Source organism: Ornithorhynchus anatinus, chromosome 4, assembly GCF_004115215.2.
Source record: "Ornithorhynchus anatinus isolate Pmale09 chromosome 4, mOrnAna1.pri.v4, whole genome shotgun sequence".
Taxonomy (NCBI): Eukaryota; Metazoa; Chordata; class Mammalia; order Monotremata; family Ornithorhynchidae; genus Ornithorhynchus; species Ornithorhynchus anatinus.
Genome location: NC_041731.1, coordinates 7,933,759 through 7,961,608, shown reverse-complemented (window position 1 = coordinate 7,961,608; position 27,850 = coordinate 7,933,759). Strand labels below are relative to the sequence as shown.

General features: G+C 62.8%; 3 protein-coding genes and 1 long non-coding RNA gene across 4 annotated transcripts; 1 reads left to right on the top strand and 3 right to left on the bottom strand.

Moving 5' to 3' along the window:
- The first annotated feature begins 4,875 nt into the window (after positions 1 to 4,875).
- LRRC14 (leucine rich repeat containing 14) lies at positions 4,876 to 8,843 on the top strand. The gene is made up of 3 exons (XM_029063977.1): positions 4,876 to 5,265; positions 6,334 to 6,957; positions 7,723 to 8,843. The coding sequence occupies exons 1-3, from the start codon at positions 4,970 to 4,972 to the stop codon at positions 8,276 to 8,278; spliced, it is 1,476 nt and encodes a 491-aa protein (XP_028919810.1). The 5' UTR covers positions 4,876 to 4,969; the 3' UTR covers positions 8,279 to 8,843.
- Positions 8,844 to 12,803: 3,960 nt separating this feature from the next.
- On the bottom strand, positions 12,804 to 18,392 carry LRRC24 (leucine rich repeat containing 24). The gene is given in 7 exon segments (XM_029063223.2): positions 12,804 to 13,288; positions 13,290 to 13,878; positions 14,623 to 14,791; positions 15,745 to 16,023; positions 16,137 to 16,308; positions 16,585 to 16,865; positions 18,242 to 18,392. Coding segments are annotated over 5 exon segments (1,587 nt in total). The 5' UTR covers positions 16,296 to 16,308; positions 16,585 to 16,865; positions 18,242 to 18,392; the 3' UTR covers positions 12,804 to 12,897.
- Positions 18,393 to 20,653: 2,261 nt separating this feature from the next.
- Positions 20,654 to 21,101, bottom strand: LOC114811217. Its single transcript, XR_003758887.1, has 2 exons — positions 21,063 to 21,101; positions 20,654 to 20,797 (listed from the first exon to the last, which is right to left on the bottom strand). It is a non-coding gene; the product is annotated as an uncharacterized LOC114811217 (long non-coding RNA).
- A 287-nt stretch (positions 21,102 to 21,388) lies between these two features.
- Positions 21,389 to 26,121, bottom strand: C4H8orf82 (chromosome 4 C8orf82 homolog). The gene is made up of 3 exons (XM_029063224.2): positions 25,958 to 26,121; positions 23,785 to 23,833; positions 21,389 to 21,952 (listed from the first exon to the last, which is right to left on the bottom strand). Exons 1-3 carry the CDS (start codon positions 26,108 to 26,110, stop codon positions 21,483 to 21,485), a joined length of 672 nt encoding a protein of 223 aa, XP_028919057.1. The 5' UTR covers positions 26,111 to 26,121; the 3' UTR covers positions 21,389 to 21,482.
- Positions 26,122 to 27,850: the final 1,729 nt, after the last annotated feature.

Genomic DNA, 27,850 nt, shown 5'->3' with positions numbered 1-27,850 from the left:
GCACAGGGAAGTTAAGTAATGATAATAAGGTTGGTGTTAAGCGCTTACTATGTGCAGAGCACTGTCCTAAGCGCTGGGGGAGATCCAGGGGCATCGGGTCGGCCCACGTGAAGCTCCCAGTTCATCCCCATTTTCCAGATGAGGTCACTGAGGCACAGGGAAGTTAAGTAATAATAATAACGTTGGGATTTGTTAAGCGCTTACTCTGTGCAGAGCACTGTCCTAAGCGCTGGGGGAGATCCAGGGGCATCAGCTTGTCCCACTTGAGGCTCCCAGTTCATCCCCATTTTCCAGATGAGGTCACTGAGGCCCAGAGAAGTGAAGTGACAGGCCCACAGTCACCCAGCTGATAAGTGGCGAAGGCAAGATTAGAATCCACAACCTCTGACTCCCAAGCTTTTTCCACGGAGCCACGCTGCTTCATGTTATTATTGTGTTTATATTGAGGTTATGATGATGAGCATATGATCAGTCTGATTACGACGATTGTGCAATTATCGTGCTTATTAGGATGATCGTATGATTATCGAGATTATGATGGTCACGTGATTATTGCGATTATGATGAGGAGCGTGTGATTATTGTGATGAGGATGGGGATCACGTGATTAGTGCGAGTATGATGAGGATCGTGCGATTATTGCGATTATGATGAGGATCATGTGATTATTGCGATTAGGATGAGGTTCATGTGATTATTGCGATTATGGTGAGGCTCACGTGATTATTGCGATTAGGATGAGGATCATGTGATTATTGCGATTAGGATGAGGATCGTGTGATTATTGTCATTAGGATGATCATACAATTACTGTGATTATGATGATGATCGGGTGATTATTCATTCATTCATTCAATAGTATTTATTGAGCGTTTACCATGTGCAGAGCACTGTACTAAGCGCTTGGAATGATTAGGATGACCGTATGATTATTGAGATTATGACGACCATATGATTATTGCGATTATGATGATGATCCTGTGATTATTGGGATTATGATGATGACCATGTGATTACTGGGATTATGATGATCCTATGACTATTGTGATGATGATGATGATGAGCGTGTGGTTATTGTGATTATGATGATCCTGTGATTATTGAGGTTATTATGATGGTCATAGGATTATTGTGATTATGATGATCATGCGGTCAGTCTGAGTATGAGGGTGATGACGCGATTATCATCATTATGTCAGGATTATCGTGATGATTATGATTATCGACCCACCCCGCCGCCCAGGGCCCCTCCCTCGCGCCGCCCTCCGCTCTCCTCGATGATGGCATTGGTTTAGCGTTTACACTGGTGCCTATTTATCTATATTATCGATTACTCTATTAATGACGTGTAGATATCTAGGATTCTCTTTATCTTCATGGTATTAATAATAATAAATATAATGGCATGGATTAAGCGCTTACACTTGTGCCTATTTGTCTATATTATCTATATTATCGATTACCCTATTAATAATGTGTATCTATGATTCTATTTTTTTCATGGTATTAGTAATAATAAAAATAATGATGGCATTGGTTAAGCGCTTACACTTGTGCCTATTTGTCTATATTATCGATTACTCTATTAATGATGTGTATCTATGATTCTATTTATTTTCATGTTATTAATAATAAAAATAATGATGGCATTGGTTAAGCACTTACACTTGTGCCTATTTGTCTACATTATGTATTACTCTATTAATGATGTTTATATATCTCTTATTCTATTTATCTTGATGGCATCTGTTAAGCGCTTACACTTGTGCATGTTTTTACACTTGGGCCTATTTGTCTATATTATCTATTACTCTATTAATGATGTATAGCTATCTAGTATTCTCTTTATCTTCATGGTATCAATAATGATAAAAATAACACTTGTTTCTATTTGTCTTTATTATTGATTATTAATGATGCGTATCTATCTAGGACTCTATCTTCACGGTATTGTTAATAATAATAACGATGGCATTGGCTAAGCGCTTACACTCGTTTCTATTTGTCTTTATTATTGATTATTAATGATGTGTATCTATCTAGGACTCTATCTTCATGGTATTGATAATAATAATAATAGTGATGGCATTGGCTAAGCGCTTACACTTGTGCCTATTTGTCTACATTTATTACTCTGTTAATGATGTGCATCTATCTAGGATTCTATTTATCTTCATGGTGTCGATGGTATTGATAATAATAATAGTGATGGCCTTTGTTAAGTGCTTACACTTGTGCCTATTTAGTCTATATTATTTATTACTCTATTAATGATGTGTAGCTATCTAGGATTCTATTTCTCTTGATAGTTTTGATAATAATACTAATGACGGCATTTGTTAAGCGCTTACACTTGTGCCTATTTGTCTATATTATAGATTACTTTATTAATGATGCGCAGCTATCTAGGATTCTATTTATCTTGATGGTATCGCTAGTAATAATAATGATGGCATTTGTTAAGCGCTTACTATGTTCCAAGCACTCTACTAAGCGCTGGGATGGATACCGGGAAATCAGATTGGACACAGTCCCCAAGGTGGGGCCGCAGAGGGGGCCAGTGTGGCGGCCTTCCCTTCCGACGGGGCATCTGGGGGTCTGTGACACCCCCAGCTCAGTCTGCAAGCATCTTGAGGGCAGGGAAGAACTTTCTTGGCTGGCTTTTAGGGAGGATAAGAAGGAGTCTTGTCCTCAGGCTGCAACAGGGACAGGCCTGAGGGGTTGCTGAGGCCTGTAGAACAGTGCTTGGCGCGTAGTAAGTGCTTAAATCCCCTAATTATTCCAGCTCAGTCTGCAAACATCTTGAGGGCAGGGAAGAACTTTCTTGGCTGGCTTTTAGGGAGGATAAGAAGGAGTCTTGTCCTCAGGCTGCAACAGGGACAGGCCTGAGGGGTTGCTGAGGCCTGTAGAACAGGCGCGTAGAAAGTGCTTAAATCCCCTAATTATTATCATAGAAGGGAGACCATCGTTTTTTTCCCTCCCCCGGGGCCGTGGGTTATCAGAGCAGAAAGCGGAGGGGCGAGCGTTCATTCATTCGATAGCATTTATTGAGCGCTTGCTATGTGCAGAGCACTGTACTAAGCGCTTGGAATGGACAATTCGGCAACAGAGAGAGACAGTCCCTGCCCAATGACGGGCTCACATGATGACCTGTTCCCCCCCCCCCCCAGCGCTTAGAACAGCGCCTGGCACGTAGTAAGCGCTTAACAAATATCATCATCATTATTCTCTGGGCCTCAGTTTCCTCATCTATAAAATGCGGATGAAGACTGTGAGCCCCACGGGGGACAACCTGCTGACCCTGTATCCCCCCCAGCGCTTAGAACGGTGCCTGGCACGTAGTAAGCGCTTAACAAACACCATCATTATCATTATTCTTCTCGGTGCCTCAGTTTCCTCATCAATAAAATGGGGATTAACCCCGCTCCTATTAAACTGTGGGACGGGGACCGTGTCCAGCCTGACTAACCCCGGCGTGGAGGGCAGTGCGGGCCCCATGGAGGCGCTTAGTAAGTCCCCAATGTATTATTGCGCGCTTAGTACGTGGCAGGCAGTGTACTGAGCAGCGCGAAGGGACAGAGGCCAACGAGGTGGGGGGAGGCAGAGGCCCTGTCCCGCGGGCGGGCTCCCGGCTTTTAGAGGCGACCTCCTGCTTGCCCTCTCATTCGTTTGGGGGCATTTACTGAGCGCTTCCCGCGTGCCCAGCACTGGAGTAAGCGCTGGGGGAGAAAGAGCAGCGTGGCTCAGTGGAAAGAGCATGGGCTTTGGAGTCAGAGGTCATGGGTTCGAATCCCGGCTCTGCCCCTTGTCAGCTGTGTGACTGTGGGCAAGTCACTTCTCTGTGCCTCAGTAACCTCATCTGGAAAATGGGGATGAAGACTGTAAGCCTCACGTGGGACAACCTGATGACCCTGGATCTCCCCTAGCGCTTAGAACAGTGCTCTGCACATAGTAAGCACTTAACAAATACTAACATTATTATTCTCTGTGCCTCAGTTACCTCATCTGTAAAATGGGGATGAAGACTGTGAGCCCCACGTGGGACCACCTGATTCCCCTGTGTCTACCCCAGCGCTTAGAACAGTGCTGCGCACAGAGGAAGCGCTTGACAAATACCAACATTATTATTATTATTAAAATGGGGATGAAGACTGTGAGCCCCACGTGGGACCACCTGATTCCCCTGTGACTACCCCAGCGCTTAGAACAGTGCTGCGCACAGAGGAAGCGCTTGACAAATACCAACATTATTATTGTTATTATTAAAATGGGGATGAAGACTGTGAGCCCCACGTGGGACCACCTGATTCCCCTGTGATTACCCCAGCGCTTAGAACAGTGCTGCGCACATAGGAAGCGCTTGACAAATACCAACATTATTATTATTAAAATGGGGATGAAGACTGTGAGCCCCACGTGGGACCACCTGATTCCCCTGTGACTACCCCAGCGCTTAGAACAGTGCTGCGCACAGAGGAAGCGCTTGACAAATACCAACATTATTATTATTATTAAAATGGGGATGAAGACTGTGAGCCCCACGTGGGACCACCTCTGTGACTACCCCAGCGCTTAGAACAGTGCTGCGCACAGAGGAAGCGCTTGACAAATACCAACATTTTTTTTTTTTTTAAAGGAAGGGCTGAGGGGAAAAGGGGCCCAAGATGGCGGCCAAGATGGCGGCCAAGACGGCGGCCAAGACGGCGGCCAAGACGGCGGCCTTCCCTTCGGGCGGAGGAGAGGGACGGAGGGGCCTCGGCCAATCGGGGCGCGCGCCGCGGTGACGTCAGGGGGGGCCCCAGCCAATCGCCGGCGCGTGCGCGGGAAGAGGCGCGGGGGCGTGCGCGCGGAGGGGAGGGGGGCGGTAGCCCGGATGTTGGGCAAGAGCGGGTGGGCAGCCCGGGGCAAGACCGGAAGTCGAGGCCCCGAAGGCCCGGGCCGGTCCTGGCCTGGCCTGGCCGCCCTCGCCATGTCCTCCCTGGTCTTCCTGTGCGCCCGGCAGCTGCTGCGCCACCAGGCCTCGGCCTGCCGGGCCCTGGAGCGGCTGCCGCCCGAGCTCTACCCGCCCCTCTTCAAGGCCGCCTTCGCGGACGGCAGGACGTGGGTGCTGCGGGAGCTGGTGCGCCGGTGGCCCTTCCCCCTGCTCAGCTTCCGCCAGCTGCTGCGGGAGGGCCGCCACGACAGGCCCCGCCGGGACAGCCTGCAGGCCGTCGTCCTGGGGCTGGAGGCCCGCCTCGGCCAGGACGCCCCCGGGCCCGCCCGCAGGTGAGGCTCGGGACCCCGTGGGTCGAGCACTCTCCTGAGCGCTGGGGTGGCCCCCGAGGGGCTCACGGGCTTCACCCCCATTTTCCGGACGAGGGAACTGAGGCCCACCGCAGGGAAGGGACGGGCCCGGAGTCACACCGCCGATAAAGAGGCAGCGGCGGGATCGGAACCCACCACCTCGGACTCCCCAGCCCGGGCTTGGGAGATGATGGCGTTTGTTAAACGCTCGCTACCTGCCAAGCACCGTTCTGAGCGTTGGGGTGTCCTACGTGGGGCTCACGGTCTTCACCCCCATTTCCCAGATGAGGGAACCGAGGCCCACGGAAGTGAAGGGACGGGCCCAGAGTGACACGGCTGACGAGTGGCGGGGCCCGGATCTGAACCCACGACCTCGGACTCCCCAGCCGGGGCCCCTTCCGCCGCGCCGCTTCTCTGCGGGTCGCGGGGGTCCCGCCGGCCCCCGTCTCGCCACCCCGACTGCCGCGCCTCCGAGGCCGCCTCTCCTCAGGGAGGGTTTGGAGGCCCCGAGAGGCGGCCCGGATCGATGCCGCCCATGCAGTCGATTATCGCTCGAGCCCTTCCCGGGAGAGTACGGCGCGACGGAGTCGGCGGACCCGGTTCCCCGCCCGCAGCGAGCTTCGGGTTTAGACGGGAGGCGGGGCCCCGCCCTCCCCCGGGCCCATCCGCCCGTTCTCCGAGACCCCTCGCGCCGCCCGGCTCGGTCGGCCCGTCCCCAGACGGCCGCGGCTTCCGAGGTGGGAGGCCCGAGAGAGGGGGAGGAGACGGAGGGGGAGTCGGGGTTGCGAACACGGGGGAGGGCAGGCGCAGGCAGCGGACGGGCCCGAAGGACGCGAGAAGGAACGGCCCGTCCCTCGGGCCTCCCCGGAGCCGGGATCGCTTAGAGGGAGGGGAGGAGGCCGTCCCGCGTCGCCCGGACGCCCCCCCCCCCCCCGGGGAACGGGGTCCGGTCATCCCTTCCGGCGAGGGAGAGGCGAGGCGGGTCGGGGGTCCGACGGGGAGGGTCCCGCCGCGGGTTTCTTAAGGCCATCCGGCTTCTCCTCCCCGCAGGAGGCGGCGGCTCCAGGTGTTGGACATGACGGGGCTCCCGGACGGCGACGGCGAGCGCGACCCCGGGACGATGAGCCTGTGGGCCCGCACCGTGGCCGTGGCCAAGACCTGCGTCGGCGCGCGCCGGCGGCGGGCCGGGGCCGCCGGGCGCCCTCCTAAGCGGCCCAGGGCGGAGGGGCCGGCCGGCGACACGCCGGCCCTGGAGGTGCGGGCCGACCTCCTGGTGAACCGGACCTCGTACGGGGTGCTGAAGGAGGCCCTGGAGGGCGGCGGAGGCGACGGCCCCGTGCGGCTGCTGTGCCGGGACTTCCGGGCGGAGGAGCTGTCCCTCACCGGCACCGTGGGCCTGCTGGAGCTGCTGGACCCCCTCCACCTGCGCCAGATCGACCTGCGCTTCAACAACCTGGGCCTGTCGGGCCTGTGCGCGGTCATCCCCCACGTGGTCAAGTTCGCCAACCTGGTGAGCCTCAAGCTGCAGTACAGCAACGTGGACGTGCGGCGGCTGTCCGCGGAGATGGAGAGCAGCTTCCGCTACTTCGTCGCCCAGCTCGGCAAGCTCGGCCGGCTCAAGGAGCTCAACGTGGGCTCCTCCCGCCTCTCGGGCCGCCTGCGCCAGCTGGTCGGGTAGGTGCCCCGGGGCGGGGTTCGCCCGGCCCGGGCCGTCGGGTCTCCCGGCCCCGGGCCCCCGGAGGATCACGGCGGGTTCCGCTGGCGCGGCTCAGCGGGGGCCGGGGGGCGGTTCCGGCCCGGCGGGGGAGGGGAGAGCGGGGCCGGGCCCCGCCGGCCTGCCGAGGGAAGGGGCGGGCCAGGTGGGAGACGAGAGCCTGCCGGACCCCGGTGTGGGAGGGTCTGGCTTCCCTCTGGGCCGAGACCTAGCGCCGCCCGCCCGCCCGCCCCTTGGTGAGTTTCCTCGGGCCGGGCTCCGGCCGGTCCCCGTCCTCAGAGGGGGCGCAGACCTACCTCGTCGGAGGGGGCGGCTCCCGGCACCCGGGGACCCTCGACCCGTCACGCCCTTCGGGCTCCGGCGGGGGGACCAGGTTTGGGGGGTCGGGGGGAGAGGGGAGGGCCTCATTTCGACGTGGCTCGGCGGATCGGCCGCGGGCCGGGGAGTCGGGAGGACCCGGTTCCCGGATCCCGCCTCCGCCTCTCCGGGCCTCGGTTCCCCCGTCCGTAAAGTGGAGACACGGAGGGCGAGCCCCCGTGTGGGACGGGGACCGGCGCCGCGTCCCCCGCCCCCGACGAGCCCGTCCCGACCCCAGCGCCGACGGCGGCGCTCGACCCGGGGCAGGCCCCCGACGGGCCCCGCGGTTACCGGAATCGGCGCCGACGCCTAGGTGTCCCCGCGGGGAGGGCCTCTGGCGGTAACGGCGTACGTCCCCTTCCTCCCAGCGGCCTGCAGAGCCCCCTGGAGAGCCTGGAGCTGGCCTTCTGCTACCTGCTGCCCGCCGACTTCAGCTACCTGTCCCAGAGCCCCCACGCCTCGGCCCTGAAGAAACTGGACCTCAGCGGCAACGACCTGTCCCGCGCCCTGCTGGACCCCTTCCGGACCCTGCTGAGGGAGATCTCCCCCTCCCTCCTGCACCTGGAGGTGACCGAGTGCCAACTCGCCGACCCCCATCTCGCCACGCTGCTGCCCGCCCTGTGCCGCTGTGCCCGCCTCCGCTACCTGGGCCTCTCCGGCAACCCCCTCTCCACCCACGCGCTCAAGACCCTGCTGCGGCGCTCGGAGGCGCTGGGGGAGCTGCGGCTGGTGGTGTACCCCTTCCCCGCGGACTGCTACGAGGACCCGCCCTGGCCCCCGTCGTCCGCCGGCCCGCCGGACCGGGAGAAGTGCTCCCGCGTGCAGGCGAGCTACTCCGGATGCTGCGGGGCCGCCGGGCGGGCCCACGTGCTGTGGACCACCGACGCCTACGGCGGCGGCGCCCTCGACTACTTCAGCTTGTAGTCCGGGTCTCCGGGGGCCGGTCCGGGCCTCGCGACCGGGGAGGCTTGGGGCCTTCCGGGGGCCACGCCGGCTCTCGCCCGCTGCACCCGTCCGCCGCCCACGCCCCGTCTCCGCCGGCCTCTCTGGTGCCCGCCGAGCTGGGTGGGGGCTGGGGCTCGGGGGCGGTCAAGCGCCCGAGCCCGGCTCACGTCGTCCGCCTTCCGAGGAGGAGGAGGACGACGGCCGTCTACGCCGGCGGGGTGTCCCCGGCCCCCTCGCCGTCCGCCCACCCCCAAGCCCCCGCCCCGGCTCCGAGACGGCTGCGGCGGACGTCCCCAGGGGAAGGACGACAGACGGGGAAGCCTGCGAGGGAGGCAGAGCGCTGGCCTTTTCCCTCTTTTGGAGGGGAAGGGGAAAGAGGAACGGCGGCCGGGCACCCTGGGCTTCTCTCTGCCTTTCCGTTGCTGCTTTCTCGCCGGGCGTCCCGTTGCTCTCCGCCGGGGTCGGGGGGGGGGGGGGGGGGGTGTCCGACCCCACCCGGCGTTACGAACCAACGTCACCAGGAATAAAGCACAAACTAGTTTAAGTGTGTCCTTTCCATCGTCGCCCTCTCCGCCCTGCCCTTCCAAGGGAGGGAGTCTCCCGGAGGGGCAGCCCCGGGCTGTGGATCCCTACCCAAACCCCAAAGTGGAAAAAGCCAGGGCCCCCCGAGGGGACCGGAAGAACGAAAGACGGGGTGCCGTCGCCTCAGCCCCTCTCCCCTTCCCCCTCCCGCCGCTGCACGCACGACGAGCAGCAACACGGTCTAGGGGCGAGAACGGGGGCTTGGGAGCCGGAAGGCGTGGGTTCCGATCCTCGCTCCGTCACCCTTCTGTGTGACCTTGCCCCTTGGCTTCTCTGTGCCTCATCTGTAAAATAGGGGTGGAGACCGGGAGCCCCACGTGGGACAACCTGATGACCCTGTATCTACCCCAGCGCTTGGGACACCGCTCGGCCCAGAGTAAACACTTAAGGACTACCCCGACTGTCATCACAACGGGGAGAAAACTCTGCGGGAGGAGCGTCAGAGGGGCCCGGACCCTCCGTCGGCCAGGGTGGTCTCGGGGGGGGGCCGAGTCCACCCTCGGGTCAACCGGGCCCTGGGGTCCCTCCCGGTTTCGGTGCCCACCTGGGTCGCAGCTCCGCGACCCGTCGGGGTACTCGAGGGTGCGGGACTGGAGCGTGTGGGCGCGGCCCGGGTCCTCGACGGGCACGTGCGACGCGAGGCTCCGGAGGCCGGGCGGGGCCGCCCGGGGGCCCGACGGGTGGGAGGGCGGCTTCTCCGGCGGGGCCTGGAAGCGTCGGATCTGGTCCGGCTCAGGTCCGGCTCCCGCGGGCGGCCGCGATGCGGGCCGTCGGGGCCTCGGGGTCGCCCGGGTCGCAGCCGGCCGGGAGGCGGAGGGCGCTCCGGGCCTTCGGGTGCCGGGAGTGGCGGCGCCGGACCTCGCGGGCGGACGGCGGGACGGCCCCCGGTCCCACGAAGGCCCGGCGACCGGCAGGGCCACGAGCGGGACCGCGCGCGCTCGCCGCAAGTCCTCCCGGCGGCCTCGGCGGCCCCCCCGCCGGACGAGCGGGAACCGCCGCCGGGCCCGGCCGAGAAGCCCGCACGGCCTTCGTAATAATAATAACGAATAGCGTCGTCAAGCGCTTCCTCCGTGCTGAGCACTGCTCTAAGCGCCGGGGTAGTTACAGGGTACTCGGGTTGTCTCACGGGGGGCTCGGTCTCCACCCCCGTTTGACAGATGAGGGAACCGAGGCCCAGAGAAGTGAAGCGGCTTGCCCAAGGTCACCCAGCTGACAAGTGGCAGAGTCAGAATTCGAACCCGCGACCTCTGACTCCCACATCCGGGCTCTTGCCACTGAGCCACGCTCCTCCTCTAGCTCGGCGCAGCGCCCCGCATCCACGTGAAGCGGCGTGGCTCAGTGGCAAGAGCCCGGGCTGGGGAGCCAGAGGTCGCGGGTTCTAATCCCAGATCCGCCGTCGTGTGACCTCGGGCGAGTCGCTTCACTTCTCCGGGCCTCAGTGACCTCATCTGGAAAACGGGGATGAAGACCGCGAGCCCCACGTGGGACAACCCGATGACCTTGTATCCCCCCCCGGCGCTCAGAAGAGGGCTCGGCCCGTAGTAAGCGCTTAACAGATAGCATTATGATCGTTATTATTAATAAATACCACCGACACCTCCAGCCTCCCGCTCCTCCTCGGACCACCCTCCTCTTCGCCGGAGCTGGAGGAAGGGGCTCGGAATGAATCCCTCCCGCCCCCCCCCCCCCCCCGCCAGGGAAGCCCAGCGTTTAGGTCTCTCTCCGTCCGAGCCGGTTTAGGTCTGCCATCTTAAGCACTCGCTAAATACCACCGTTCGATTCACTCGACAAATAGTCACTGTTAGATTCACTCAATAAACACCACTGTTTGAATCTCTGTGCCTCAGTGACCTCATCTGTGAAACGGGGAGTAGATCTGTGGGCCAACCCGATGACCTGCTATCTACTCCAGTGCTTAGAACCTAGTAGGCACTCAATAAGTACCGCCGCTCGATTGTCCGTGCCTCAGTTTCCTCATCAGTGAAACAGGGAGTAAGACCGTGAGCCCCACGTGGCCCCACCTGATGACCCTGTATCCACTCCGGCGCTTAGAACAGCGCTTGGCACCTAGTAAGCACTCACTAAGTACCGCTGTTTGATTCTCTGTGCCTCAGTTTCCTCATCTGTGAAACAGGGAGTAAGACTGAGCCCCGCACGGGCCCACCTGATGACCCTGTATCTAATCCAGTGCTCGGAGCAGTGCCTGGCACATAGTGAACGCTTAAATACCACAATAACGACGATACGTCCAGCACTTCCAGCCTTCCCCGAGGGGCAGCGTGGCTCAGTGAAAAGAGCCCGCGCTGGGGAGTCCGAGGATGTGGGTTCTAATCCCGGCTCCGCCGCTTGTCAGCCGTGTGACCTCGGGCAAGCCACTTCTCTGGGCCTCGGCTCCCTCATCTGTAAAACGGGGATCAAGACTCAGCCCCACGTGGGACACCCTGACGACCCTGTATCTACCCCAGGCCTTAAAGCAGGGCTTGGCACACGGTAAGCGCTCAGCAAACACCACCGTTACCATTATTGTTATCGACCATGCCGGCACTCTCGCGCCCCTTCAGCAGACTGAGCCATCCGAGTGTAAAGATCGGGTTCTCCCCGCCATAGCGGGGGGGCGGCCCGGCCCAAGGGGGGGAGAACCCAGGCCCGGCCCCGGGAGGCCCTCTATGTTAACGCTAACTCGGCCAATCGGCCGCTACGGGACCTCAACCTCCGCGCCTCGGTTTCCTCCTCCGTAAAACAGGGATTCCACACCCCCTCGCCCTCCTCCTCAGACTGCGTCAAGGACCGTGCCTGACCCGATCGCCTCCCCTCTACCCCCGTGCTCGGAACGCGGTAGACGCTTAGCAGATTGGTTATTATTGTTCTCCAATCGTCGTATCATCACACCACGATACTAATTACGGTAACAGTAAGGGTGGCCCCGGGCCCGCCTCCGGGGGCCGATAATCCGAGGAGAGGCAGGCGCACCCGTGGTTTCCCTCCCCTCTCCGCGCGGAGTCGGAACGGGGCTGGCCGGGGGAGGCGGGAGGGTGGGACGGGCAGGGGAGGGACCGGTCTCTTCCGCGTCACCGCCGCTCCGGACGAGGACCGTCCCCCTCCCGCCGAACGACCGGCCGCGCCCACGTTACCCGTCGAGCGGCCGGCCCCCGGAGGGGCCTCTCGGACTCAGCCCGAAGATCCACCTCCCCGGGGGCCGAGGACGCGCCCCTCCCCTCCCGAGCGAGTCGCCCGGGCACGTCTTCCCTCGGCGGGGCAGGCGGAGGAAGGGGCGGCAGGCCCAACCGGGGGGGTCGGGAGACGACTTGGTGCTCGGTCCCTCCCACGTTCGGGAGACAGAAGGGAGGGAGGTCGATGTCGGGGCCTCTTCATTTGGGGAGCGGGGCCGGGGCTCCGGCTGGAGTGGAAAAAGCCGGGCCCCCCCCACCCCCGGCCGGGGGAGCGCGGCCTCGCCCGCCTAGCCCTCCGCCCGGACGGCTCCGCGGACGGGAAGCGTGTGCAGGGGGAAGGCCCCGCGGAGCCCGCGACTACCCGACGGGGGACCGTTTTCCCAATCCCTCTGCTACAATCGGGAGAAGCCGAGAAAGCGAAGGCTCTGAGACGGCCCTCCGTCGTCGGCCGGGGAGCGGCCGAAATCCTCGGCCTCGTCCGACAGGACGGCGTCCCCGCGCTCCGCCCCGGAGGCCTCCCGCCCCCGGACGCCGCGTTCCCGGCCGAGGCTCCGCCGAGGGGGTCCGGGGAGGCGATCCCCGGGGGGCCCCCCGTCCCCCGCCGCCGGGGCCGGACGGCCGAAGCCCGTCCCGGGGAAGTCGCGGCTCCGCGACGGACCGGGAGGGAGCCCGGGCCGCGGCCCCGGGGGCCGCCGGGCCCCCGAGGAGAAGCCCCGGGCCGCCTCGACCGTCCGGTTTCGGCGGCGCCTCCGGCGATCCCCGCCGGAAAACGGAAAACCGGGGAGACGGGGCGGGGAGGCGGACGGCGGGGGAGCGGACGGGCCTCCGCGCGGGGCCCCCGACGCCTCAGCAGCGGATCTCGTAGGCGATCCGCGGCCGGAAGGGGAGCCCCCGGATGGGGAAGGGCCGGCCGGCCTCCCCCGCCGCGGCCCGGTCCCGCCGCGGGTCCGGGTCCGGGCAGCGGGCGCCGGGGCCCCCCCCGGCGTCCTCGAGGGCGGCGGAGAGGGGCTTGTCGCGGTCGATGACGAACATCTCGTGGCCCCGCTCGTCCCGGTACTCCTCCAGCTGGGCGAAGGTGGTGGGGCCGTCCGAGTAGTCGTTGACGTAGAGCACGCTCTCCTCCCTCTGGGCCTCTCTCCGCCTGCGGTGCTTGCGGCAGATCCCGGCCACCAGCAGCAGGGCGGTGAGCGCCAGCAGGGAGATGCCCACGGCCACGGCCGTCCGGGCGGCCGGCCCAGGGCGCGAAGTCCAGGCTCCCCGCCTGGTACGGGCCCCCCCGGCCGCCGGCCGCCGAGGCCGGGAGGGGCCCCGGGGGCCGCTGGCGGGACAGGTCGACCAGCAGGAGGAAGGGGACCCGGGCGGCGCCCCCGGGGTTGGAGGCCTCGCACTCGTACCTGCCGGCGTGGGCCACCGTGACGTTGGTGAGGGACAGCATGCCGCTGCCCGTGTCCGAGTCCACGCGCTCCCCGGCGCCCCGCCCGCCGGGCCCCGGGGCCCGGCTCGCCGGCCGGGCGCTCGGCCCGGGCTCCCCGGCCCGGGAGGGGGCCGCCACCTTCCTCCAGGTGACCAGCGGCTGCGGGTAGCCGGAGGCCCGGCAGGAGACCTCAGGTCGTCCCCTAGCGGGCGGCCGCCTCCGGCGGCTCCACCTGCACCACGGGGGGATGCAGATGAGGCTGTTGGCCGAGACGTCCAGCAGGCTCCGCCGGGCCAGGCGGGGGGGCTCCGCGCACACCATCTTCTCGTCCAGGGGGCCGAGCAGCCGCCGGCCTTCCTCCCTGATCCAGCCGCTGAGCCAGTGGAGAGCGCAGTCGCATCGCCACGGGTTCTCTGGTCGTAGGTGGGAGGAGAGACACGGAGAGGGACGGAGAGAGGGCAGGAGCCCGCCGCGTCGCCGAGACGGAGTCCAGCACGGTCTAGCGGCCGCAGCCCGGGCCCGACCCCGGACCCTCCGCCCCCCCAGGCCGCCGGCCCGGCCTCCTCCCGCGGCCCTAGAGCGGCCGGGGTCGGGAAGCGGCGCCCGGAGGCCCGCCCGGACGGAGCCGGACCGGAGGCCGGCTCCCCGAGGCGTCCCGCGGGCCTCCCCGGCCCGTTCTGGGGCCGGCCTTGCCGCTGACCCTCCCTCCCTCCCTCCCACTTCTGCTTCAGCCGGTGCAGAGGGAAGGGAAAGGAAGGGGAGGGAAGGAGAGAGGAGGAGAAGCGAGGGGAAGGGAAGGGAGGCGTTAGGCCCCAGCCCCGCCGGCCGCCCTCCCCGCCGCCTCCCCTCCACCCCCCGGGTCGCGCGTCGGAGGAGCGGGGTGGGCCGACGGACGGAAACCCGCGCCCGCTTCCCCGGAGCCACCCGAGGAGCGCGCGGGGCGGCGGCGCCGAGGTTCCCCCCCGTGTCCGCCCGAGGTGGGGATGGGCCGGGGGGCCCGGAGATCTCTCGGTGCCCGGCGCTTAGTAATGGCTTAATATCATCATTATTACCGTATTATCCGTTGAGCGGGCAGAAGGGCACGGGCCGCCGACGGAGAGGCCGGGGCGACCCCGCCCCTCCGGCCCCCCGCGCCCGCCCCGTCCCCAGCCCCGTACCTGCGAGCCGCAGGACCTGCAGGCTGGCCAGGGGACGCAGGGCAGCCCGGCTGATGGTGCGCAGGTGGTTCTTGCTCAGGTCGAGCAGGGCCAGGGACGTGAGCCCGGCCATCGCCTGCTCCTCCACCATCTCGATCCCGTTCTTCTCCAGGTGCAGCTCCTGCAGCCTCTGGAACGGCGGAGGGGAGCGGAGCCGGGGCGGGGAGTGGGCGGGCGGAGGGAAGGGGCTCGGCTCAGCTGCGGGACGGGCTCGGGCTACCCCCGGAGGGCACCGGCCGACCCGCCGGCGGCCGCCGGTAACCTGTCAGGCCCTCACGATGTGCCGGGCGCTCGGAACGGTGCCTCGCACACAGCGGGCGCTCAATGAACGCCATCGTGATCGTCATTAATCCGAACGCCGGGGCGGAGACCGATCAGTTGGGACGCGGTCCCCGTCCCCCACGGGGCCCGCGGTCCCCGGCCCCGTTTTACGGATGGGGTGACGGAAGCGAGACCCGCCCGGGGTCACCCAGCGGACCGGGGGGCGGAGCCGGGATCAGAACCCGGGTCCTTCCGAGTCCCAGGCTCCAGCCACTAGGCTGCTGCCGCTTCCCTCCTCCTCCTCCGACGCGACGTCACCTCCCCTAGGGAGCCCCCTAGGCTCGACCGGCTCCGTCCCCTTAGCTACCCCGGCCTCTCCGTAGGGACGGGGACCACGAGGGCAGGGAACGGGTCCGTTCGTTGTTCTTCCGGCCTCTCCCGAGCGCTCGGTTCAGCGCCCCGCCCACGGTGAGCGCTCGCCGAACACGACCGCAAGGACGCGCGGGCCACGTCGTTCGGTCGAAGCGGCGGGGCCCAGCGGACGGAGCCCGGGCCCGGGAGGTCACGGGTTCTAATCCCGGGCTCCGCCGCTCGTCCGCCGTGGGGCTTTGGGCGAGCGGCTTCCCTCCCCGGGCCTCGGTTCCCTCATCCGCATAAGGGGACGGTCGGTTCCCACGCGGGACGGGGACCGCGTCCGCCCCGGGGGGTCTCGCGTCCGCCCCGGGGCCGGCGCCCGGCCCGTAGCGAGCGCTTCGCGGATACCGTCGCCGTCAGACGGCGCGGCCCCCCGCCCCGGGGGGCCGGAGGGGCCGAGCGTCTCACCCGGAGGTGACGGAAGGTGAAGTCCGGGAGCCGGGTGATGCGGTTCCCGGCCAGGTAGAGCACCCGCAGGCGGTCCAGGCCCTTGAAGACGCCGCCGTCGACGAGGTGGATGCGGTTGGCGTCGAGGGCCAGCTCCAGCAGGCGCCGCTGGCCGCGGAAGGCCCCGGGCTCCAGGGCCGAGATGCTGTTGTTCTGGACGTACAGGTAGCGCAGGGCCGGCAGGCGCTCCAGGTCCCGCCGCTCGATCCGCCGGATGCCGTTGTCCTGCAGGAACGCCGTCTGGGGAGCGGGCAGAGGAGGACGTGGCCGGTCCCCTCCTCCGCCTCCGGGCCAAGAGGAGGGGGCCGCCGTCCTCCTCCCTCGCCCGCCCGCCCGCCCGCCCGCCCGCCCACCTGGGTGGAAGGCTGGATGCCGGCGGGGACGTCGCGGAGGCCCAGAGAGCCGCACTCCACGGTGGTGCTGTAGCAGCGGCAGGCGGCGGGGCAGGCCCGGCCCCGGAGCAGCAGGAAGCCCAGCAGCGGGAGGACGGCCGGGAGCCCCCCGGGGGCCATGTCAGAGGCGCGGCTGGACACGGAACGCCGACCGACTAGAATCCCCCTCCTCGCCGAGCGCCGCCGCCGTCCCCCTCCGGGGAGCCCGGCCCCGAACCGTCCCCCTCCCGCCCGCCCGCCGGCGACCCGGCCCCGGCCTCGTCTCCTCCGGACGGTCCGCTCCGCGACGTCCCCTCGCCGGCGGCGTCCGCGGCCGACCCCCCCGGCCGAGAGGTCTCCCGTCCTCGCGGTCTCTTCTCCCGCCCCGCCTCCTCAACCCCGCTTCCTCGGCGCCAAATGAATTCCTCACCCGAGGTGGGCCTTCCTACATCTTTGGGGTTCTCTTTCCACCCTCCGGGGGCGGCGGGAAACGCCAAACGGACCTCTGGGCTTCCGGATCCCTCGAGGGCCACGGGCCGCCTTCGGATTCGCCTCCTTCCGCCTCCCTCCTACACGCCCTCCCGCTCCGGCCGCTGCCGGCCAACGCCGGGGTTGCAGTAAACCGTTCCTGCCGCGACTCGCTGCCGACGGGGGGCCCCGCCAGTCCTTCCGGCACCCGTGACCTCGAGCGTCCTCCGGCGCACGGCTCCCCTAGGACCGTACGGACCCAACGGCCACGTCACGGATCGGTCACCGAAAAGAAAAGGGGTCGGTCCCGGACGGCGCTGGCCGAAGAAAACCGATTTATTTTGCAATTTCACTAAGGGGAGGGGGGTGACGTTGGGGACGGGGGTCTGGCGTGGCGGGGGGGGGGGGGGAGGACGGACGGACAGCGATAGAAAGAAATGACAGGGACAAAAGTGCTGTTGGGGGGGGTCGGTGGCAAGAGCCGGGGCTTGGGATTCAGAGGTCAGGGGTTCGAATCCCGGCTCTGCCACTCGTCAGCCGACTGTGGGCCAGTCACTTCACTTCTCTGGGCCTCGGTGACCTCGGCTGGAAAATGGGGATTAAGGCTCTGAGCCTCGCGTGGGACCGACCCGATGGCCCCGCATCTCCCCCAGCGCTTAGAACAGCGCTCGGCACGTAGCGAGCGCTTAACAGATACCAACGTTATTATAAAGGGAGCGGGGCGGGGCGATGAAGGAGGGGGCCGAGGGGGAGGAGAGGAGGGCTTAGTCAGGGAAGGCCTCTCGGAGGAGATGGGCCCGTAGAGAAGCAGCGTGGCTCGGCGGAAAGAGCCCGGGCTTGGGAGTCCGAGGTCATGGGTTCGAATCCCGGCTCCGTCACGCGTCAGCTGTGTGACCGTGGGCGAGTCGCTTCACTTCTCTGGGCCTCAGTTCCCTCGTCCGTGAAATGGGGATTAAAACCGTGAGCCCCACGTGGGACAACCCGATCACCTTGTATCCCCCCCCCCCCCCCCAGCGCTTAGAACAGTGCTTTGCACATAGTAAGCGCTTAACAAACACCACCGTTATTCTGTGCGACCCCCGTTCATTCATTCGATAGTATTTATAGAGCGCTTACTACGGGCAGAGCACCGTACTAAGCGCTTGGAATGGACAATTCGTTCCCTCATCCGCCAACTGGAGAGTAAGACAGGTGAGCGAGCCCCGCGTGGGGCAGCCCGAGGCCCTTCATTCATTCCTTCAATAGTATTTATTGAGCGCTTCCTATGTGCAGAGCACTGTACTAAGCGCTTGGGATGAACAAGTCGGCAACAGGTAGAGACGGTCCCTGCCGTTTGACGGGCGCACGGTCTGATCGGGGGAGATGGACGGACGAGAACCCCAGCGCTTAAAACAGTGCCGGGCACACAGTGAGCGCTTCGCAAATGCCATCACTATTATTACCACGAACGCCCGTTTTACAGGGGAGGTGACTGAGGCCCAGAGAAGCGAGGAGGAGGAGGATGACGATTCAATCATTCGGTGGTATGTATCGGGCGCTTACTGTGTGCAGAGCACTGTGCTAAGCGCTTGGCCCGTGCAATTCAACGCCGCCGCCGTTGGTGCCCGTCAGGCGCTTACCACGTGCCGAGCAGTGCGGCGAGCGGAGGGGCTTACTCGGGCCCATCGGAAAGGCCCGTGGCGCGGGTCGGGGGGTCGGCGGAGACGCCTTCGGCCGGGCGGGCCGGACGCCGCCGGGTAAACTGAGGCGGGGCCTCAGTCCTGGACCTCCCTCTTCATCCCTTCATCCGCTCGCCTTGACTGAGCGCTTCCCGGGTGCGCAGCACTGTCCTGAGCGTGGAGGCAACAGATCAGAGGCGATTATAATAATAATAATAATAATGTCGGTATTTGTTACGCGCTTACTATGTGCCGAGCACCGTTCTAAGCGCTGGGGGAGACGCAGGGGAATCGGGCTGTCCCACGTGGGGCTCACGGTCTTCATCCCCATTTGACAGATGAGGTCGCTGAGGCACCGAGAGGTGAAGTGACCCGCCCCAAGTCACCCAGCCGACAAGTGGCCGAGCCGCGATTCGAACCCATGACCTCTGACCCCAAAGCCCGGGCTCTTTTCCGCTGAGCCACGCTGCTTGTCGGCACTCGTTAAGCTCTGTGCAAAGCACCGTCCCTGCCCACACCGGGCTCACGGTCCAAACAAGTGGGCAGGCAATCGATAGAAATAGAATAGCGATACATATAGATATAATAGCAATGTAATAGCAATATATATATATATATATTGATATCATAGCAATATATATTGGAAGGTTTACATTGAGATGGAACGCGTGGCTCAGTGGAAAGAGCACGGGCTTGGGAGTCGGAGGTCGTGAGTTCGAATCCCGGCTCTGCCACTTAGCTGTGCGACTGTGGGCGAGTCACTTCGCTTCTCTGGGCCTCAGTTCCCTCATCTGTCAAATGGGGATGGAGACTGGGAGCCTCACGTGGGACAACCCGATGCCCCCGGATCTCCCCCAGCGCTCAGAACGCTGCTCGGCACAGAGGAAGCGCTTCACAAATACCAACATTACTATTATTCTTATGATCCAATATATTAATGCGATGTTGATATTAATATAAGTAAAATGATAGATCTCTATTCGACCCCCAGGGCCTTCGGCTCCGCCTGCCTTCATCAGATTGACGGCGTGTGCAGAGCGCTTAGCGCAGGGCTCGGCACGTCGTAGGCGCTTAACAAATACCGTCATCAGGGCGGTTATTCCCGGGCGGTTGCTGGGGGCCGGACCCTGCTCTAAGCGCTGGGGAGAAGGTCACCCCGCAAGGGAGGCGGGATTAGAGGCCCGGGTCCAGCTGGGGGAAACTGAGGCAGGAGGTGGGGGTGACCTTGGCGGGGGAGGGGGGGGGGGGCGCTCACCTGGGCGGCGGCGGGGGGGGGGAGCGTGGAGCCCCATGGCTGCAGCGCGGTGCAGCGCGGTGCAGCGGGGTGCAGCGCGGTGCAGCGCGGTGCAGCGCGGTGCAGCGGCTGCAGGCGCCCCCCGGGCAGGTCCTTCCCCTCCCCCACCCTGCTGCGCGCGCCGGCGCGCGCGCCCGCCCCGCGAGGAGGCGCCCGGTGACGTCACGGCCCCCCCCCCCGCGGCCAATGGCGAGGCCGCCGCGTGACGTCAGCCCGCCGCGGGACCCCCCCCCGCCCCCCTCCAGCGCGGCTCCGCCCCCTTCGCCCCAAACGCGCCCTCATTGGCCGCGCCCCTCCGCGACCCCGCCCCCCGTCACCTTGGCAACGGCCCTCGCCACGCCCCTCCTCGACTCCGCCCCCGTCACCTTGGCAACGACCCTCGCCCTGGTCCCGCCCCCACGACTCCGCCCCTCGTCACCTTGGCAGCGCTCACATGACCCCGCCCGCTATATGCCCCTCCCCCTCCCAAATTCATTCATTCATTCATTCATTCATTCATTCATTCATTCATTCATTCATTCATTCATTCATTCATTCATTCAATAGTATTTATTGAGCGCTTACTATAACAGTAATGTTGGTATTTGTTAAGCGCTTACTATGTGCGGGGCACTGTTCTAAGCGCTGGGGGAGATACAGGGTCATCGGGTCGTCCCCCAGGGGGCTCCCAGCCTTCATCCCCATTTGACAGATGAGGGAACTGAGGCCCAGAGAAGGGAAGTAATAATAATAATGTTGGTATTTGTTAAGCGCTTACTATGTGCAGAGCACTGTTCTGAGCGCTGGGGGAGATCCAAGGTCATCGGGTTGTCCCACGTGAGGCTCCCAGTTCATCCCCATTTTCCAGATGAGGGAACTGAGGCCCAGAGTGAAGCGACTTATAACGTTGGTATCTGTTAAGTGACTTGCGCACAGTCACCCAGCTGACAAGTGGCGGGGCCGGGATTCGAACCCACGACCTCTGACTCCCAAGCCGGGGCTCTTGCCACTGAGCCACGCTGCTTCTCACGTGCAGGGCACCGTGCTAAGCGCTTGGAATGGACAATTTGGCAACAGACAGAGACGGTCCCCGCCCACTGTTCATTCAATAGTATTTATTGAGCGCTTACTATGTGCGGAGCTCTGTACTAAGCACTGACGGGCTCACGGTCAAATCGGGGGGTGACGATGCTAGTGATGCGACTTCTCTGGCGCTTCCCACGTGCCAAGCACCGCTCTAAGCGCTGGGGGAAGATCCGACGTCCTCAGGCGGGGGGGGGGGGGGGGGGGAGACGTCCGGCGGGGGTCGGGGGGGAGAGGCCGGGCGCCACTGGGGTCTCCGGGGGGCTGTCGGAATCCCCCGGGTACGCTCGACCCACCTCCCTTCCGTTCCCTCCCTTCTCCCTCCACGCCGGGTCACGGCTCAAGGTCGAGGCCAGCCGGGACCCTCCCCGGCCCGGCTCCCCCCGGGGGGAGGGAGGATAACGTCGGTATTCGTTAAGCGCTTACTACGCGCGCGGAGCGCCGTTCTAAGCGCCGGGGGAGATCCAGGGTCATCGGGTCGTCCCACGTGAGGCTCCCAGTTCATCCCCATTTTCCAGACGAGGTCACTGAGGCCCAGAGAAGCGACTGGGCCACAGTCACCCAGCTGACAAGTGGCAGAGCGGGGATTCGAACCCACGACCTCCGACTCCCAAGCCCGGGCTCGCCGCTTGGTGGGGGGGGGGGGGGGGGTCCGAGGCAGCAATCCGGGGGGCGGATTCCGGGCCCGGCCCGGGTCTCGGGGGCGAGGGGCCGGGGGAAGGGCCGCGCGCGCGGGCCGCGACGCGAAGCACAGGCCGGGAGCCGGTCGTCGGGTCCGAATCCCCGTTAAGGCCCCGATCCCCCCGCGGCCGGCCCCGCGCCCCCCTCCGCCCCCGGGCGGGGGGGTCAGGGGGTCCGGGGGGTCCCGGGGGTCCGGAGCAGGGGCATCAGCTCGCGGGTGAGGGGGTGGCACCGCCCTTCCCAGAAGAAGTGGGTGGGCGTCCCGCCGGGGTCCCCGGCCTCGGCCGGAGGGCGTCGGAAGCGGGGGCTCAGCTCGGAGGCCAAGGCCGAGCCCACCAGCCCCACGCGGCCCAGGCGGCCGGGGGCCGGGTGGTAGAGCCGCCCGTTGTCCGGCAGCGGCAGCAGCTTGGCCGGCTCGAAGGGCACGGCCAGCTCCCCGCCCCCGCCGCAGAAGGAGAGGCGCGGGGGGCACCCGGCCGCGCCGTCCAGCAGCCGGGTGAAGACGACGGGCCGGTCCTCGCAGCGCACGAAGTTGCGCTCCCGGCCGCACGGGGACAGGTAGGGGAAGGACTCCTCGTAGCGGCCGCTGCGGTTGAGCCTCAGGCGCGAGAAGAAGAAGACGAGGAAGCGGCGGTCTGGGGGAGACGGGGTGGGGGGGGGAGGGGGCGCGTCGGGCGGGGGGAGGCGCGGGGACACGCCCTCGCGCCCCTCTCTCCCCCCCGGGCTCTCAGCGCCGTGTCGCTCCCCTTCTTAAGACCCTCCAGCGGACGCCCCTCGACCTCCGCGCCAAACGAAAGCTTCGAGGCCGTCCGTGGGGTCCCCCGGCCCCCTCCTCTCTTTCTCCCGCCCGGCCCGCCCGCCTCCTGGCCGTCCCCCGGTCTCGCCCCCCGGGCCGCGTCCTCCCGCGGTCCCGGGAGGCCCTCCCGCCTCGCCTCCGCCGGATTCGTTCTCTCCCCCTCTTCGAATCCCTACTTAAGGCTCCCCTCCTCCGAGAGGCCTTCCCGGACTGAGCTCCCCCCCCCTTTTCCTCCGCTCCCTCTGCGCCCCCCTTCACCTCTCCGCGGCGAAACCCTCTCCTCCCCCGTTTCCCTCTCCCCTCCCACCCCCTGGGCCCCGTGCTCGTCCGCTCGACTGTCTACGTCTTCGTCGCCCTACTCCTTCTGTCAACGAGAGGGACGTCGCCTCGATTCTATTTATCCGCTGTCGTTTCAATGAGACGTCCGTCCCCTCGATTCTATCCGTCGCCATCGTTCTCGTCCGTCCGTCTCCCCCGATTAGACCGCGCGCCCGTCAGAGGGCGGGGACCGTCTCTTTCCGTTACCCATCCGCCCATTCCGGGCGCCCGGGACAGTGCCCCGCGCGTAGTAAGCGCTCGATAAATACCACCGGATGAACGGATGAGCCGCCGCGCCGGCTCACGCGTGGCCGGGGCTCCGGACCGGGGGGCGAGTGACGGGCCCGGGAGCCGGGAGGTCCCGGGTTCTAATCCCGCCCGTCACCTCCCGTGGAACGGGGAGGGGGACCCAACCCCGCGTGCCCGGGCCGGCGCTCGGTACGGTGGCCGGCCCGGGGGGGGGGCTTAACGAATCCCGCGATCACGATTATTAGGATTATCGGGGGCGGGGAGCTGGACGTCATTAAAAGGACCGCGTTTCCGAGCCGGGAGGGATGACGGTGATGATGTCGGGATCCGTTAAGCGCTCACTACGTGCACAGCGCCGTTCTGAGCGCTGGGGGGGAGATCCGGGGTCATCAGGTGGGGCACTGCCAGCGCTGGGGTGGATAATAATAATAATGATAATAATAATAATGTCGGTATTTGTTAAGCGCTTAATAGGTGCCAAGCACCACGGGAGCCTCGCAGTCTTCATCCCCATTTTACGGATGCCGGAAATGAGGAAACTGAGCCCCAGAGAAGTGACCTGCCCCCCGTCACCCAGCCGACGAGGGGCAGGGTCGGGATTCGAACCCGTGATCTCGGACTCCCCAGCCCGGGCCCTTTCCACTGAGCCGCGCACCCCGATTCCGTTCCCCCCCCCCCCCCCCCCGGGCTCCTCTCTTCGGTCATCGGGCGCCTCCTGGGCGCCGAGCGTGGCTCAGTGGAAAGAGCCCGGGCTTTGGAGTCAGAGGTCGTGAGTTCGAATCCCGGCTCTGCCGCTTGTCAGCTGGGTGACCGGGGGCGAGTCGCTTCACTTCTCCGGGCCTCAGTGACCTCATCTGTCAAATGGGGATGAAGAGCCTGATTCCCCCGTGTCTACCCCAGCGCTTAGAACGGGGCTCGGCACAGAGTAAGCGCTTAACGAATACCGACGTTACGATTCATTTGTCCAGGCTCTATTTGGGGAGCACTCACTGTGTGCAGAGCACTGCGCTACACCCTTGGGAGGGTACACGGGGAGGGGGCGTTTACAAGGTCGGGCGGAGGGGGAAGGGGGTCCCCGAGAGCGGACGGGGGGGGGCAAGTTACCTTTGAAGCAGGTGATGAAATTCTTCACCTTGGCGTCGTCCAGGAAGAGCTGCGGAGACAGAGAAGGCGGGAGGGGTGAAGGGCCAGAAGACGAGGCTAAACGGGGTTTCTGCAACACGGCCTGCAAATCTTCTATGTGCCCCAGCGCTCAGTACAGTGCTTGGAGCCCAGTCTTCCACAGATACCACAGTTATTCCGGGCACCGTCAGCGAACGTGTGCGCAAACGCAACCCGAAGGACTCACGAGAGCAGGTCTCTCTTCCGAGCCGGGTCAGGGCCGGGGGAGAAATTCCGGCCGGGAGAATTACACGCTGGTATCGCAGTATCTACAGTACAGCATATACGGTATTTCAGCATTGATAATGTCGGTATTTGTTAAGCGCCTCCTACGTGCCGAGCACCGTTCTAAGCGCTGGGGGAGATGCAGGGTCGTCGGGTTGTCCCACGTGAGGCTCCCAGTCTTCCTCCCCATTTGACAGATGAGGTCACTGAGGCCCAGAGAAGTGAAGTGACCCGCCCCCGGTCCCACGGCGGACAAGTGGCGGAGCCGGGATTCGAACCCATGACCCGGGAAACCCCCCCCCCCCCCCCCCAGCCCGGGCTCTTGTCACTGAGCCGCGCTGACGGGGACCGAGAGGGGGCTCGGGGAGGAGCCCGGGGAGACCGAGAGAGGTCTGGGCTGGGAATCTCCAGCGAATGAATGAATAATAATAATAATAATAATAATAATGATGATGTTATTTGTTAAGTGCTTACTTTATTCTCTTAATGATGTCTCTCTATGATTCTATTTATTTTGATGGTATTGACGCCAGACCACTTTTGTTTTGCTGTTTCCCCCCTTTAGACCGTCAGCCCATCGTGGGGCAGAGACTGTCTCTCTCGGTGGCCCAACTGTCCATTCCAGGCGCTCAGTACGGTGCTCTGCGCACAGTAAGCGCTCAGTAAATACGAACGAACGAAACGCCACAATCATAATAATCATCACCCACCTCAGTGCTTAACACAGAGCCCGTCACATAGTAAGTGCTTAGGAAATACAACAGTCGTAACAATCATAATAATAATAATCACCCACCCCAGCGCGTAATACAGAGCCTGTCACGTAGTAAGTGCTCAGGAAATACAACAATATTAATAATAATGATAATAGCAACGATGACGGAGGAGCAGCGTGGCTCAGTGGAAAGAGCACGGGCCTGGGAGTCAGAGGTCGTGGGTTCGAATCCCGGCCCGGCCACTCGTCAGCTGTGTGACTTTGGGCAAGTCACTTGACTTCTCGGTGCCTCAGTTACCTCATCTGTAAAATGGGGATGAAGATTGTGAGCCCCACGTGGGACAACCTGACTCCCCTGTGTCTCCCCCAGCGCTTAGAACAGTGCTCGGCACACAGTCGGCGCTTAACAAATACCAACATCATCATTATTATTATTATAATCCCGGCTCCGCCACCTGTCAGCTGTGTGACCTTGGGCGAGTCACTTCGCTTCTCCGGGCCTCGGTTCCCTCATCTGTAAAATGGGGGTTGAGACGGTGAGCCCCACGTGGGGCTTGATTACCTTGTCTCTCCCCCTGCGCTTAAAAGAGTGCTTGGCACCTATTAAGCGCTTAACAAATACCGACATTATTATTATTATCATTATTATCATCATCCACCCCAGCGCTGGCACTGCCTGGCAGAAAGTAAACGCCAAACAAATGCGGCAGGGATTATCGGCGTTTAGAGGAGTGCTTGGCACCTAGTTAGCGCTTAACAAATATAGAAATTATTATTATTATTATTATTATTATTGTTATCCACCCCAGGGCTCAGGACAGTGCCTGGCGGATAGTAAGCGCCGAACAACTACGGCAGGGATAATCAGCGTTCAGAACAGTGCTTGGCACCTAGTAAGCGGCAGCGTGGCTCAGGGCAAAGAGCCCGGGCTTGGGAGTCAGGGGTCATGGGTTCGACTCCCGGCTCTGCCCCTTGTCAGCCGTGTGACGGTGGGCGCGTCACTTCACTGGGCCTCAGTGACCTCATCTGTCAAATGGGGGTGAAGACCGTGAGCCTCACGTGGGGCGACCTGATGACCCCGGATCTCCCCCAGCGCTCAGAACAGTGCTCTGCACAGAGGAAGCGCCTAACAAACCCCAACGTTATTATTATGAGAGTCCCCGGCGGGGTCCGCACCTGTCCCTGGTGATTGATGTAGTAGAAGTACTCCCGGGTGCGGGGCTCGGGGCTCTGACCCTGCGCGTAGGAGGTGCTGCGGCCAGGCCGGGCGGGGCCCAGGCGGGGCCGCAGCCCGAGGCCTCCGCGGCCCAGCGGAGGCGGCGGCATCATTGTCTCCGCCCCCCGCGCATGCGCAGATGGGGACCCGGAGCCCGCCCACCGGAAGTTATCCGGTTGCCGGGGAGACGGGGGGGCAGGGGGACCGGTGCGCCGCCGCACCGCTTCCCCCCCGCCCCCCCCCGGCCGCCGCGCCTGGTGCTCTTCGGTTCCGGGTGGTGGGGCGGGCCGGGCTTCTCTTCATCTCTCTTCACGCCTCTTCATTTCCCTTCATATGTTTTAGATCGTATCATGCCAGAGCATATCGTATCATTAGCACATCGTATCATCGATCTCATCTCATATCGAGAAGCGGCATGGCTCAGTGGAAAGAGCCCGGGCTTTGGAGTCGGGGGGCATGAGTTCGAATCCCGCCTCTGCCACTTGTCAGCTGTGTGACCGTGGGCAAGTCACTTCACTTCTCTGGGCCTCAGTGACCTCATCTGCAAAATGGGGATGAAGACTATGAGCCCCACAGGGCTTAGCACAGTGCTCGGCACATAGTAAGCGCTTAACAAATACCAACATCATTATTATTATTATTATCACTATATCATTTTATATCATAGTGATAATAATAATAATAATAATGTTGGTATTTGTTAAGCGCTTACTATGTGCCGAGCACTCTTCTAAGCGCTGGGGTAGACAGGGGAATCAGGTTGTCCCACGTGGGGCTCACGGTCTTAATCCCCATTTTACAGATGAGGGAACTGAGGCACGGAGAAGTGAAGTGACTTGCCCACAGTCACACAGCCGACAAGTGGCGGAGCTGGGATTCGAACTCATGAGCCCTGACTCCAAAGCCCATGCTCTCATTATTATTGTTATTATTATATCATTTTATATCATATTAATAATGTTGGTATTTGTTAAGCGCTTACTATGTGCCGAGCACCGTTCTAAGCGCTGGGGGAGACACAGGGGAATCGGGTTGGCCCACGTGGGGCTCACGGTCTTCATCCCCGTTTTACAGATGAGGTCACTGAGGCACCGAGAAGTGAAGTGGCTTGCCCAAAGTCACACAGCTGACAAGTGGCCGAGGCGGGATTTGAACCCATGACCTCTGACTCCAAAGCCCGTGCTCTTTCCACTGAGTTATATGATATTAGTTATATCATATATTATATCCTATCATATGACACTATATCATATTTTAATATACAATAAATAATACAATACAATATCATATGAGGTGATACGATACGAGATAACATAATATTATATAACATTGTATATTATATATCATTATATTATTTATAATAATGATGACGATGAAGATGATGATTCTCTTTATTGCTATTAAGTTGTCTTGTTTCTGTCCGTCTGTCTCCCCCAGTGAGACTGTAGGCCCGTCAACAGGCAGGGATCGTCTCTCTCTGTTGCCGAGTTGTCCATTCCAAGCGCTGAGTCCAGTGCTCTGCACATAGTAAGCGCTCAATAAATACTACTGGATAAATGATGATGATGTTTGTTAAGCGCTTACTACGGGACGAGCAACTGTTCTGAGCGCTGGGGGAGATACAAGCTAATCAGCTTGTCCCACGGGGAGTTCACAGTCTCCATCCCAGCATGGCTCAGTGGAAAGAGCCTGGGCTTGGGAGTTGGAGGTCATGGGTTCGAATTCAGACTCTGCCACCTGCCAGCTGTGTGACTGTGGGCAAGTCACTTCACTGGGCCTCAGTGACCTCATCTGTAAAATGGGGATTGAGACTGTGAGCTTCACGTGGGACAACCCGATTACCCCGAATCGAC